General features: G+C 46.5%; 1 protein-coding gene across 1 annotated transcript in view; it reads left to right on the top strand.

Moving 5' to 3' along the window:
• DSCAML1 (DS cell adhesion molecule like 1) overlaps positions 1-12766 on the top strand; it is a 324128-nt gene that overhangs the window by 15684 nt on the left and 295678 nt on the right. The window contains exons 2-3 of the mRNA XM_039888022.1: positions 268-585; positions 3756-3902. Coding sequence (XP_039743956.1) covers positions 268-585; positions 3756-3902 — 465 coding nt within the window. The remainder of the gene's footprint in view (positions 1-267; positions 586-3755; positions 3903-12766) is intronic.

Here is a 12766-nt window from a genome sequence, read left to right as displayed (position 1 = left end):
CCAACACCTCTCTCCATGGACTTGGCTTAGCATGGAAGATGAGATGTTTCAACTGGTGCCATTCCTGTGCTAGGCTGGAAGCTTCTGTAGGGCAGGAACTGTCTCTTATTCACCTCTGCGGGTGCCTGGTGTGTAGTCAGCACTCAGTAAGCGCTTACTGAATGACGGGTGCTCCACTGTTACCTGGGTATGGGCTTTGCATGCCTGCTGGCCTGTGAAGGTATTACTAGAGTGCTAACAGAGCCTCTCCCCTCTCCTCTCCTGCAGCCCGCCCTGAAGATGTCGGCACCAGCCTCTACTTTGTAAATGACTCCTTGCAGCAGGTGACCTTTTCCAGCTCCGTGGGGGTGGTAGTGCCCTGCCCGGCTGCAGGCTCCCCCAGCGCGGCCCTTCGATGGTACCTGGCCACAGGGGACGACATCTACGACGTGCCGCACATCCGGCACGTCCACGCCAACGGGACACTGCAGCTCTACCCTTTCTCCCCCTCCGCCTTCAATAGCTTTATCCACGACAATGACTACTTCTGCACCGCGGAGAATGCTGCCGGCAAGATCCGGAGCCCCAACATCCGCGTTAAAGCAGGTAAGGGACCAGACACTTGCTCCCCTACCATGGAGCTCAGTTTGAAGGGCAGAAATGGAGAGTGGGCAGCACCTGTCATTCTGAAGATATGTGTGTCACGTGCTGGGGGCGGGGCCGGGGGGCGGGCTTGGAAAAAGTCAGTCCCTCAAGGAAAGTTTTGTTGTTCTTTGGAATCTTAGCTCTGCCACTTACTACATATCCTTAGCAGAGAACACACCTTTCTGAGCTTCAGTTTCCTCATCTGCAAAGCTGATACCAGTACCTACCCTGACCATCACTACATATGATGGTTAAATGAGATAACACTTATTTAAATTAAGTGCTTATTTCAATGCTTGACTCATGGAAGACATCCATTGAGTTTCTTGGGAGGAAAAAAACTTTTTTATTGAAATAGAATATATAAAGAGAAGTGCACTTATTGCATGTACGCAGCTTGATGAATTTCCACATTTTAACTAATTTCCAGATCAAGATAGACAATATCAGTAGTTCAGAAGTCCCCCTCACGCCTTTTTCTGCCACCACAACCCTAGAGTCACAGTCCTGACTTCTCAAAATATTGATGCTTGCTGGTTTTTGTACTTTATATAAACTGAGTCCTACAATATGTATTCTCTTGAATCTTTGGCTCACTATGCTGTGCATAGGTATAGGATTGCTGTATAGTATTCTGTTGTTTGACTGTACTGTGCTTTATCCATTCTGCTGTTGATGGACATTTGAGTGTAATATATCTCATGAGAACGGGCATTTAGGTAAAATTCATGATAGGAAACATAGCAAGGATTCTGGTCTTTGGAAGAACTGATAGCGTCAAGGAAGTGAGGGTTTCTCAGATGGTCTCTTTAAAGAAAATAGAAAGTCACATGTGTCCGGATTAGGTCTGCAGGCCTGGAATGGCTTAGATCAGATACTCTTAACTAGGATGTCATGATACACTGCTCTGTCGTCATCAGTTTTAAGATGTGTCTCAAATTGTGAAAAAGGCACTTAGGTTGGGAGAATAATTTTCTTAGAATAGCCTTTTTTGGGTGGGAGAGGACAGGTAGCATTCTAGCCAGCCCACTGCAGTTTCATGAGGCCTTGAGTGCACCATCTTTCCTGGCAGGAGAGAGTGGGTTCTGGGGAAGGTCTCCCAGCCTGGATGCCTAGAGACAGACCCTGCAAGATCTCTGATTCCCTGGGTCCTTCCGGCTCAGGAGTGCCTCTCACAAGCACAAGGTTCCAAGTAGCTGGGAACAGGTGTGTGTAGGGGGTGAGGTGGGGTAAGAGTTCTTGATTAAAGAGTTGGTCTTCATATTGTTGGGGAGGGAGTGTGGACCCAGAGCCATGCCCAGGTTATCTCCCCTGGGGCTTCCCATGTAATTGCTTTTTGGGAATAGGTCCTTAGCACTGTTTTCCTAATACAATACCAGGTGCCAGGCTGGGAGCACTGAGGCCAGGATTTGGAGCCTGGAAGATTGGGCTAAAAGAAAGTGATGTCACATTTCCTGTTACATACCCTTTACTGGGTTAGGATTAAATTTTCACAATAATCCTGTAAAGTGTTTCTTACAAATGAGGGACTAAGACAAAGAGGAGTTAAGTCACTTCCCAAGAGCACATAGCCAGTTAATCACAGAGATGTAGCTATAATGACACACAACATTGATGCAGTGCTTTCCATAGGCCAGGCTTTCTACGTGCTGCGTTATTGTTGTTGTTGTTGTTGTTGTTGTTGTCGTCGTTATTAATTTTCTTTTAAAGATGAGGAAGCTGAGGCACAGCTGCTCAGGGGAGAAGGCAGGGCCTGCTTGTTTGACACTCTTAACCACTGGCCTTTGCCAGCTCCTGGGACTATCCTGGTGGGAGTGGAATGCCCTAATCCCAACCCTTTCTCCACTTCCCCTCTGCCTCCCTCCAGGGTCAGCTTCTCTTCGTTGCCTCTCTGTGATTCCCCACAACCAAAGGCAATCCTTCCTCCATTCCTTTCTGTTTACCTCAACTGTATCTCTTCCCGTCACAGCCACAAAACAGAGATGGGAAAGAACGAAGACGTGGGGAGGGCCGGGAAGGGCTGGACAAACTGGAAACACAGCCAATTAACAGGCTCTTGATGAAGGCAGAGGGGCTGCAGGTGCACAGCCGGAGGGGCTGCTGGGTCCTGAGTGTCGCCCTGGCAACCATGGCAGGGAGAGCAGGAGGGCACGCTGCCCAGGTGCCTGCTGCGGGACAAGGTCGGTGGGGCTCTGGATGCTCCAGCTCTGCTTGGCAGAAAAGGGGTGGAAGGATGAAGTGAGCCCCTGGGATGGGGCAAGCAGAGGAGGACAAGGGAGAGGCTGAGGCAGGCCCCTTGGCCCTACCCCTAAGGCTGGGGCAGGCTCACCCATGGGACCTGACATGTAGAGCGGCCGCAGGTGACAGCACAGCAGAAACCAGCAATGGGACCACGGCAGGAGGCCTCCATTACACTGTGGATGAAGGGATAGTTCTGAAGGCAGGGGCAAGGCCTGGGGACTGTTCATGTCTCTGGCGTTCTTCATTTTCAGAGACAAAGATAGTTTCAAATATTCTCTCCCACAAAATCACCAAGCCCTCCAGAAAGTTCTGTTTATATACTCCATTTTCCCAAACTGCTTTTCACAATGAAGTGGCACAAAAATCTATTGTTAGACTATGTGTCAGTTTTTATTTTGGCAATTTATGGTCACAACTATTGCCACATGGGCCCAAGAATAATGTAGGAAATCAAGTTTGGTTTCCTTAGAGGAATTCTAGTGTATTTCCTTATTAGTCACACGTACCCTTGTTGAATATGCTCACATTGCAGGGCTTAGGTACTTCCCTCAAGGTCCTTCCAATCTAATACAGCTTGTTAATATTCACCGAAATTGGAAAGGTTAGAAACTGGATTATGGTCTGGCAGAGGAAGGCTGGATATTTTAGAGGGAGAATGGGCCGCCCAGTGGAACAGGGAGGTGGTTGCTAGAGAAGGAGCTGCACAGGCAGGAATAAGATCATGAAAGGGACTTCTGGGCTGGGTAAGTGGAAGGTAGGAGGAAGAGGTGATGGAGGCTGAGGCTTGGAGGTGTTGAGGGAGTCACACTGGCTTTCTCAGCCCCACCCCCACCATGTCCCAATTGAGCCTCATGACACTGTCATCTTCCCCGCCCCCCATCTCTCTGCAGTTTTCAGGGAACCCTACACCGTCCGGGTGGAGGATCAAAGGTCAATGCGTGGAAACGTGGCCGTCTTCAAGTGCCTCATCCCCTCTTCAGTGCAGGAATATGTTAGCGTTGTGTCCTGGGAGAAGGACACAGTCTCCATCATCCCAGGTAAGAAAAAACCTTGGGGCCACGGCAGCCGAGGGGGCTGGAGTGGGGGAGAGATAAAGCAGAGGTGCTGAGTTGGTTGTTGAGCTCACCAAGATCTTGAGATTGGTTCTGGTGAGCAATTTGTTATTGTTTGGAATGCTTTGGCCAAAAAGTGCCTTTCATCTTGTCTGGGTACATCTCTGTGTGGGGTGGTGAAAACCCATGTGCCAGTGGCCTCTGTTGGGTGTGTGAAGTTCCCACCAGACACTCCCTAAAGGAGTGGAGTCCCCCTCCTTCCTGACCCCTGGGTCTTTGCTTGTTCTTGCCCTTAAAGATAGAAGGCAAGGCTGGAAGCACCTTATCTGTGAAAGGTTGTAGGGAGAGGCGGATCAGAGGCTGGTTTGTGATCCGTGTTCCTCACTGAAGGACTAGAGCAAGGAGCACTGGATTCTCACAGGAGTATATAGGACATTTCTTCCCATTGGTTGGCTAAAGACTCTGTCAGAATTCAAGCCGGCGTCACTCCCTGCCTGGCAGTGGGAGCAGAAGTTAATAACACGTCGCAGGTTCACCTCGTTAGAACTGTTGGGATTGCGAGCCTTTCGTTATCGGTTTCTTTTTCCTATTCAGCGTTCTCCCTTCAACAGAAAAACACATCTAGACACCCTAAGAGAGGACCTTCGAGTCCCCCAAATGCCTCTAGGCTTCCAGTTACAAAACCCTGGTCCCCCCCTCTCCTTGTTCCAGCATCCCTGACCTTTATCCTGGCATACTGCAGAGGCTCTGCTGCCCTTTCTTTCTTTCTCTACCAAGGACCTTGGTTTTCCTTCCTGTAAAATGAAGGAACTTGACCCAGTGCTCTCTGAGTGCCCCTCCAGCATTGATGTCCCATCGCTGGTCACACGAAATGATTCTTTTGCTCAAGGTTTTCAGGTTAGTTGGGGAAGACAGACTTCTGTGCATGAAACCTGTAAAGCAGGGGCTCTCGATCTTGTGACACATTTGAAACTTTGATAAGCTTGTCAGTGCCTCTCGGAGTAGAAAATGGGTGCCAGCAGTTGTAATGCTCCTTAGTTGGTTCCAGTGTCTAGCTAGGAGAAGAACCAACACTTGGGTGTATTTATAGCTAATGTGGCAGGCTACTTTTTTTGAGACATTAATTTGTGTTTTGCTCTTGGTACTTCTTTTTTCTGTTAGTTCCAAGCAGATGGCCAGGCCATTATATCTTCTGGCCTCAGAACTTATAGTGTGATAGGAATCCAGAGTTACTTGAAGACGGCTACTCCTCCTGCCTTTTGTGAAACCATAAGTGAACAGGAAGGGTTAGGATGGGTGCTCTGGCTGGGGAGGAGAGCCTCTGAGGGCAACGGACAAACAAGAGACAAATGAATGCCAGAGACAGGGATGGTGCTGTGGGGAGAGGTTGGACCCCACAGGGGTGGCTTTATGAGGCTGCATGGGATCTGGGACAGAGAGGCTGGGTTCTTGCGTCCAGATGAGGCATGAGGCACATAGCCTTAGACCCAAAGGGACCATGCAGGCAGGGATAATGGGCTGCTGAGGGCCAGAAAGACCCTGGACCCTGGCATATCTCTGGGGGAAGCCCCGATAATGATGGAGACTGAATGTCTTGTCTATTTAACAGAGTCGGATTGAAGGTGATTTAAAGAATATAAAAAGAACTGCGGTACCTCTTTTACACTTGAGTTTATGGACTAAGACCTATATTCATTAATAATAATAATAATAATAGTAATAATAATAATAATAATACATTTTGAGTGCTTACTATATGCACTGGGCTAAGAAACTTTCATGTATGATCTCATTTTTATCCTCCACAAAAACATCCATAAGTGTATTTTTTACCTTCTACTTTACAGAGAGGAAACAGGCTCAAGAAGTAAAGTAACTTCTTCTGGGTCACATGTCTAGTAAGCAGAGAGGCAGGCAGGGCTTGAATCCAGGTCTGTTTTCTCAGCCTGTGCACTTAACCCCACGCAGAACTGCCTCCCGGCACCTGTACAAATGTATGCAATAAAGTGTTACAAAAGAGTCTTGTGTGCAACAGGCAATGAGGGCCTTAGCCTCCAGAAGGGAAAAAAAATCAATGTCGGTTTTTAGGGAAGGCTCTGTGGAACCAAGTTGGGTGCAGTGATTAAGAGCCTAGAATCTAGGACCAAGCTGCCTGGGCTTGAAACTCATTCCATTGCTCACCATCTGGGCAAGTCATTTATCCCCTCGTTGTCTCAGTTTCCCCAACCATAATAAAATGAGGATGATGGTTAACTACTTCATAGTGCCCAAGTAAGAGAGAAATGAGTTCATATATGTAAAATGTTTTGAACACTGCCTGACACACTGAAGTGGGCTGTAGCTATGATGATTATTAGTAGATGGAAGAGAGCGTTCTCCTCTGTCCTGCTGCTTCCTGTTATGGTGTATTTATTTTTATGTAACAGGGTCTGTGTTCCTCCTAGACTGAGCTTCCCAAGGATGGGAACTGGGTTGTTTTCATCTTGGCTCCTAACGCATCACCTTGCACACGCAGGGCAAATTCTTACCAAATGATCAGTGGGTTCATGAATGGATGGTCAGGAGAGTTCCGAAAGAATGTGGGAATAGCACAGACAGAGGCAGTGAAATAAGGATGAGCGTGTTGGGCATGTGATAGTGAGTAGCCCAGCTCGGAAAGGTTAACTTAGCTCCTGAGCATAGGAGCTAGAGGCAGTGAGCTTCCCCCTGCGGCCCTTGTAGTTGGTTGCTTCAGGGCTGTCTTTCATGTCAAGACTGGGCTGGTGGCCCCAAAAGGCGTAATTATCAGGGAAGTGGGCTTGATGCTAATCTGCAGGGCTCTGTTAAACTTCGGTTCTGCAGAAGCCCTTTTTTTCCTTCAGCCTTGGAGAATTTTTCTACCCTGCTCCGCTCTCCAGCCCCATCCATAATCATTCTAGATTCTTCTACAGCTACATTTTAGATCCAGGGATACAAATTCAACTGACATGCTCCCAGAGGAATCCATGAGAACCAAAGAGAGTGGAGTTTCACTTCCTCCAGGCTCTGTAGCTGAGTGAGGGGCCAGAACTTGGGCCCACATGCTGCATGCTTCAATTTTAGAAAATTCAAATTTTTTATTGATTCTTTTTTTCATAAAAATAGGATTCTCTGCCATTCATACACTGTACCGTGTGTTGGCTAGGAGGTTGGATAGCAGCACAGTGAGTGGAGATTTAATGATCAGGTTGCTTTGAGGTTAAGGAAGGATCCAGGAGCCTGAATTATGTCTTGTCTCAGGGCTTCTAGAGCAGGAAGAATGGTATTGAGTTTGATCTCTGGATCTGCAGGGCTGGGCTCCGGTCTTTCACAAAGCATGGGACTAGCAGGAGCAGGTGCTAGAGATCAGGAGAAGGGACGGAGGCTGATGTGGGTCATTCAGGCCCCTGGAGATATCTCCTTTAGAAGAACAGGTGCCCTGCGAGGAAGGGGCTGATGGGGTGGCTATATGCCCCTGTGAATGAGGAGCCTGCCCTTCAGTGCCTTTCTCTGAGGGGCTTTGGAAGGCATTAGAGGCTAAACAAGCTCTGCGAGTTGGGTATTTGCTCACAGGTTAGCCTTCCCAGCTGTCCACAGTTGGGAGGGGCAGGTAAGCCTCCTAGAGCTAGCTGCTGAAACTCTAAGCAGCTTTTTGGTTGTGTTTTCCTCAGAGTTGATAGAAGCTAGAGAGATAGTCCAAAGTGCTACCTTTCCCCGGAGCTACTTAATACACTTGGCCCTTTCTGCCCCGCCTCTGTCCCCTCGCTGGTCATTTTCCTTCCACTGGGCTATTTAAAGATGTGTGTGCAGAGCCTCTTACCTGCGTTCGGGCAGACTCCTACCCCTTACTTCTCTCCCAGGGGCTTGGTCTTGAGGTGAACTGGCTCTCCCGAGCGGGCAGCATGGGGGTAATAGAGCAAAGGGATGTACATGAACATAAATTAAAATTAAGGCCTCCAAAGAAGCTGAGATGTGGTTTAATTTCCCATCTGCATGATCACCATTACAATGCATGTTATTGGATATAAAGATAAATCCGGCCCTGTTCCTAATAGCTTTTAATTTCCACCAGACCTGATTATATCGATGCGGGCTCCTATGGGAGTTTCCCAGCATGCTCTTCACCAGCATCCTGACTGGCTGTCTTGGCCCCAGTGGGGAGTTTTGGACACAGCTCAGATGCGGGCCAGATGCGTCCGCCAGTGCTCTGGAAGACAAGCCTGGATCAGCTCCCTTGTCTATGCGGATGGGGCTCTTGAATGCTGGGTTAAGATCACGCTTTGGCTAGGCAGGGAGTGCACTGGGACACAGCATGCTCGGAAGGGGAGAAGCAGGGGCAAGGAGGAATCTAGGGGTCTTTTCTGGAAAGTAGGCAGTGCTCCCTGACCACAGCTCACCTGGCCCCAAAGTGAGAGTCAATGAGCCCTACGTCCTTCTTCTACCTCTCAAATTGTCCACAGTTGTCCAAATTTTTCATGGATATTTGTACCTCTTCATTTGGTCTTGCTGTCTACTCTGCTTGTTCTGCACCAATCCCTTCCTCATGTCATTTAAACTTGATTCACACATGTCCCCTTCCAGAGGCCTTACGTAACCCATCTGCAGAACTTCTCACTCTTCTGGTTCTACTCCTAGAGTACTTACTTCGTTCTGTCTTACGTCATAGGCGATGCTTCTGTCTGTCTGCTGCAGGAGGGTGTACAATTTTATCCTTTTCATCTCTTTATCCCCGGGATCTTTATAGCACCTGTCACGGCATAATAAAATAACAATAAGATTAATGATAATATCTATCAGGTATTGAGACCTCTTTTGTGTTAGGCATTTTATGTACATTATCTCTGATCCCCACAACAATCCTTTGAGATAACACTTTGTTTTGTTAAGTTCATCACTGCCCTCCCCAATTTTATAAATGAGGACAATGAGGCCCAGGCAACTTAAGCAACTTACCCAAGGCCACACAGCTAATAAGCAGCCTGAGTTTGAGCTGGGGTCCTCTGGGTTTCTCTACTTCCTGCTGCCTCTCCAGAACAGGCTCCTCAGTAAGAATGGACTATCCTCAGGTTCCAATATAGGAGGAGGGCTTGCCCCTGTCTCCTGCACTTGCCTGGAAATAGAAACGTGTCACCAGCCCTTGCAGTGACCTCTGGCTGTGCATGCAGTGACCAGAGGCTTCGGCTTTTCTGAAGGGCAGCAGATCTCCAGCTGAAATATCAGTGGACAAAACAACCATTCTAACAAGAAGGCTTTATTGGGTACTGGCTCTGTTTTTGGCTCAGTAGGAGACACAAAGATGGTCCTGATCTGGGAATTTAGGATTCAGTTCATGTTGTCAGCTCTGATGGCCAGGGATGCATGATCTCAGCACAATAAACAATCAAATGTGATCCGAGTTTGCTTTGGAATGCAGCTTCAACTTGTTAATTGCATTTTGCTCAGGCTGCTCCTAAGGCTACTTTGGATCCCAGGAGTCTACACCAACATGGACAGGGGATGGCAGATGGGAGATGGCAGATGAGAGAGAACCGAGGTGGGGCCTGGAATCCAGTATGAACATATGTGGACTACAAACAGATGAATTCACAGACTGTCAGACCTGGAGGTCATTAGTCCAGCCTCCTCATTTTCTGAAGAAACCCATGCCCTGACCAGTATTCTCCTACACCTCCTTCACCCCTTCTCTCCTGCTCATTCTCAGGGCACATTATTTTAACTACTCGTGGGGTGCTTCTCTTTTATTACCAGACTTCTTTCCTTCTTTGCCTGTCTAAAACCTACCCATCTTTCAAAGTCTGATTCAAATACTACTTTTTTTACGATGTCTTCCCCAATTTCTGTTCAGAGTGATTTAAAAATCACCCAGATTAACCTCCTAAAGGATCCTTTTCTGAACTCCCTCAGAACTTTCTCAGATCCCTGCTCAAGACATTTTTGTATTTTGTCCTGTAATATTTTAAAATCTGTGTTATCCCCATGACCAGAATGTATAATCATCAAGAGCAGCATCTATATTTTATTCAGACCCCTTTCTCTTCCAGTGCTCATAGAAGATGATTAATGATGATGATGAAACGCCAGTCTCTTCCCTCCTGACTGTCATGTGGCAAGAAGGACAGAGGGAGGCCTGCCTAAGATCACAGAGAAAATTGGTGGCATTACATGATTTAGATTTTGGTGGTCTCCTGGTCTCCATTATGCTGAGCTGCTCCATAGCTGCCCAGAGAGAGACCACTTCTGTGGGTTCCTCCCATGACACTCTGTTGGTTAGATGCAAAATTGGGGATCTCAGCTCTCAATTATTTCAAGATATGGAGAAGGTGGGTTGGGATGGTCAGCCTGTACTAATATGAAATAGATGATGTGCTCAAGGCAATTTAACAAATGGGATTTGAGCCCCTACTGGGTGCTAGGCACAGTGTCAGGCCTTATAGAGGAATCAAACTTGACCATGACCTGTTTCTTTTCTTCAGCAGTGCCTATCTAGGGGATATAGTATCTTCTTGTAAGAAAGATAATACAACAGAGGCTGGAATTCTTCCTGATGGTGGCAGCCCAGTAAGGCTCATGAAGGTGGGAGAAGGCCTGCAGTTAGGCCTTGGAATGCATTCTCAGGCCAAGGATGCAGAAAGAGCAGTTAGGTGGAGGTGACAGCTTGGGCAAAGGCAAGCAGGCAAGTAGAGAGTGGGTGATCTGGGGACATGACTACAAGGTAAATATAAGTGGTGGGAGAAATTTGAAAAGGATGCTGGGACATTTAATCATGAAAGACCAATCTAGTTTTAGAGAAAAATAAGGCAATATAATAATAATGACTGATATTTACTGGACACTTACTAAGTTGCCAGGCTCTGTTCTAAGCATTATGTATGTTTAGCTCATTTAATCTTCACAGCAATCTGAAGGTCAGGGGACTAGTATTCCCCATATTACAGATGAACAAACAGAGGCACGAAGAAGCTAAGCGAATCGTCCAAAGTTAGAAAGTAGTAGAGCCGCAATTTAAACTTTTGCATTCCGACTCTACTACCTCTGCTCCCAAGCAGTATACTGTATTGCCTCTCAAAAAATTAATACACAAAATATATCTGTTAAAAATTGCTACAAATCAGCAAGAAAGAGAAAACACAATGCAAAACTGGGTGACAGGCATGAACAGACAATTTACAGAAGATGTAGTGGGTTGTGGCAGAAAGAAGACAGGTGGTAGAGTCTGCTAGTCCTAATTGGTTACCCTGAGCAAGTTACTCTCAAAGCCTCAGTTTTTTACCTATGAAATGGGGACAATGAAATCTACTACACATGGAATCTTTTAGATGAAAATTAGGCCTCTAGGGAGACTTGAATTCTCAGATGAAGAAGAGACCTAAACTCAGCAGGGAAATTGCCATCACCTTGGGCCATGCTATGCTTTCTGGGTGCTGGCCTAGAGGCAGAACACAGGTTAGCTAGGGATGCAGTGGCACTGTGCTCATAGATTAAAGAATGGCTCCGCATAAATGTGATCTTGAGAAAGCCGTAAACAACGGGGACTAGACTGGCAACCACTATGGTGTTTTTAACTCAAAAAAGTCATGAAAATATCTGGTCAGAATGAGGGAAACAAAATGACTGAGATGTAGTATTATTAATCTCTGTATTCATTCATGCCTTGCGTGATACATGATCAAAATTATGTTTGGGACGGAATGAAGATGTGTGGTTTGGTACTAACACAGCAAAGATTAACTCTACAAACTACCTGGCTCTAATCTGCTTAAAGTGCTCAAATCCAGGTTCATTAATAACTAGTATCTCCACAGCACTATACAGGTTATAAAGTGCTTTTACGTGATCTCATTTGCTCCTTGCAGTGACCCCCACTGCCTTCCCCATTTTACAGACAAAGAAACAGATACAGTGATGTTCAGTAACTTACGCAATAAGAAGTGGAAGAGAAGGAAATAAACATGTATTAAAACATACATGTAAGCAGGGCTCTGTGGAAATAACCTGGATGCCATCTTTTTTAATCATCCTCTTAACCATGTGAGGGAGGCATGCTACCTCCATTCTTAGGTATAAAGGAAATGAGATTCAGAGAGGCCAAGCAATCTGCTCTCGGTCTCACAGCTTCTCAGTGGGCTTGGACCCAAATATTTTGTCCCCAAAGCCTAAGCTCTTTCCTTGTAACATATTTTAGTGACTCCAGCCTAAAGGCTGTCCCAGGAACTCAGGAAAATTATTATTTCCTTCACTAAGGCAGTTACAGGGGAAAAGGCAACTGGCCCTTAATTTTGTTGTTGTTTGTTTACTGTTTGCTTTGATGGGGAAGGAGGTATCAGATTCAGACAGCCTTGTTTTCTTCCTTGGAGTGCAGAGAGAAGGTCTTACCTTCTAACACCTTAAACACACTTTGCAGGTTAGAGATTACAAGGAAGCATTGGGAAGCGGCATAGGAATTCTCTACCTAGTCAGATGGCCTAAATTGAAATAATAAGCATAGTGATGGTTAGTAAGAAAATAAGTGGTCAGTTGTTGAGCTCTTATGCAATAAGTGCTTTTCATGAGTCATTTCATTTAATCTTCACAACTGTCTTATTAGTAGGTGGTATTATTATCTCCATTTTGCAAATGAGGAGCCTGAGGCATGGAGAAGTCCCATTACCGCCCGCCCCGCCAAGGCCGTAGAGTGAGGATGTGGTGGAACAGGATCTGTGCCCAGAGCAGTGTGATCTCAGCTCTTAGAAATAACTTGAGCCACTTCTCAAACTGTGCCCTGCTGCCTATGTGACGTTTCATTTGTATAGTGCTCTCTGGTTTATAAAGCCAGTTCATAAGCATCATCTCATTGAATCGTTCCAACCCCATCT

This window comes from Pteropus medius, unplaced genomic scaffold (assembly GCF_902729225.1).
Source record: "Pteropus medius unplaced genomic scaffold, Ma_sr-lr_union100, whole genome shotgun sequence".
Lineage (NCBI taxonomy): Eukaryota > Metazoa > Chordata > Mammalia > Chiroptera > Pteropodidae > Pteropus > Pteropus medius.
This window is presented reverse-complemented; position numbering and strand designations above follow the sequence as displayed.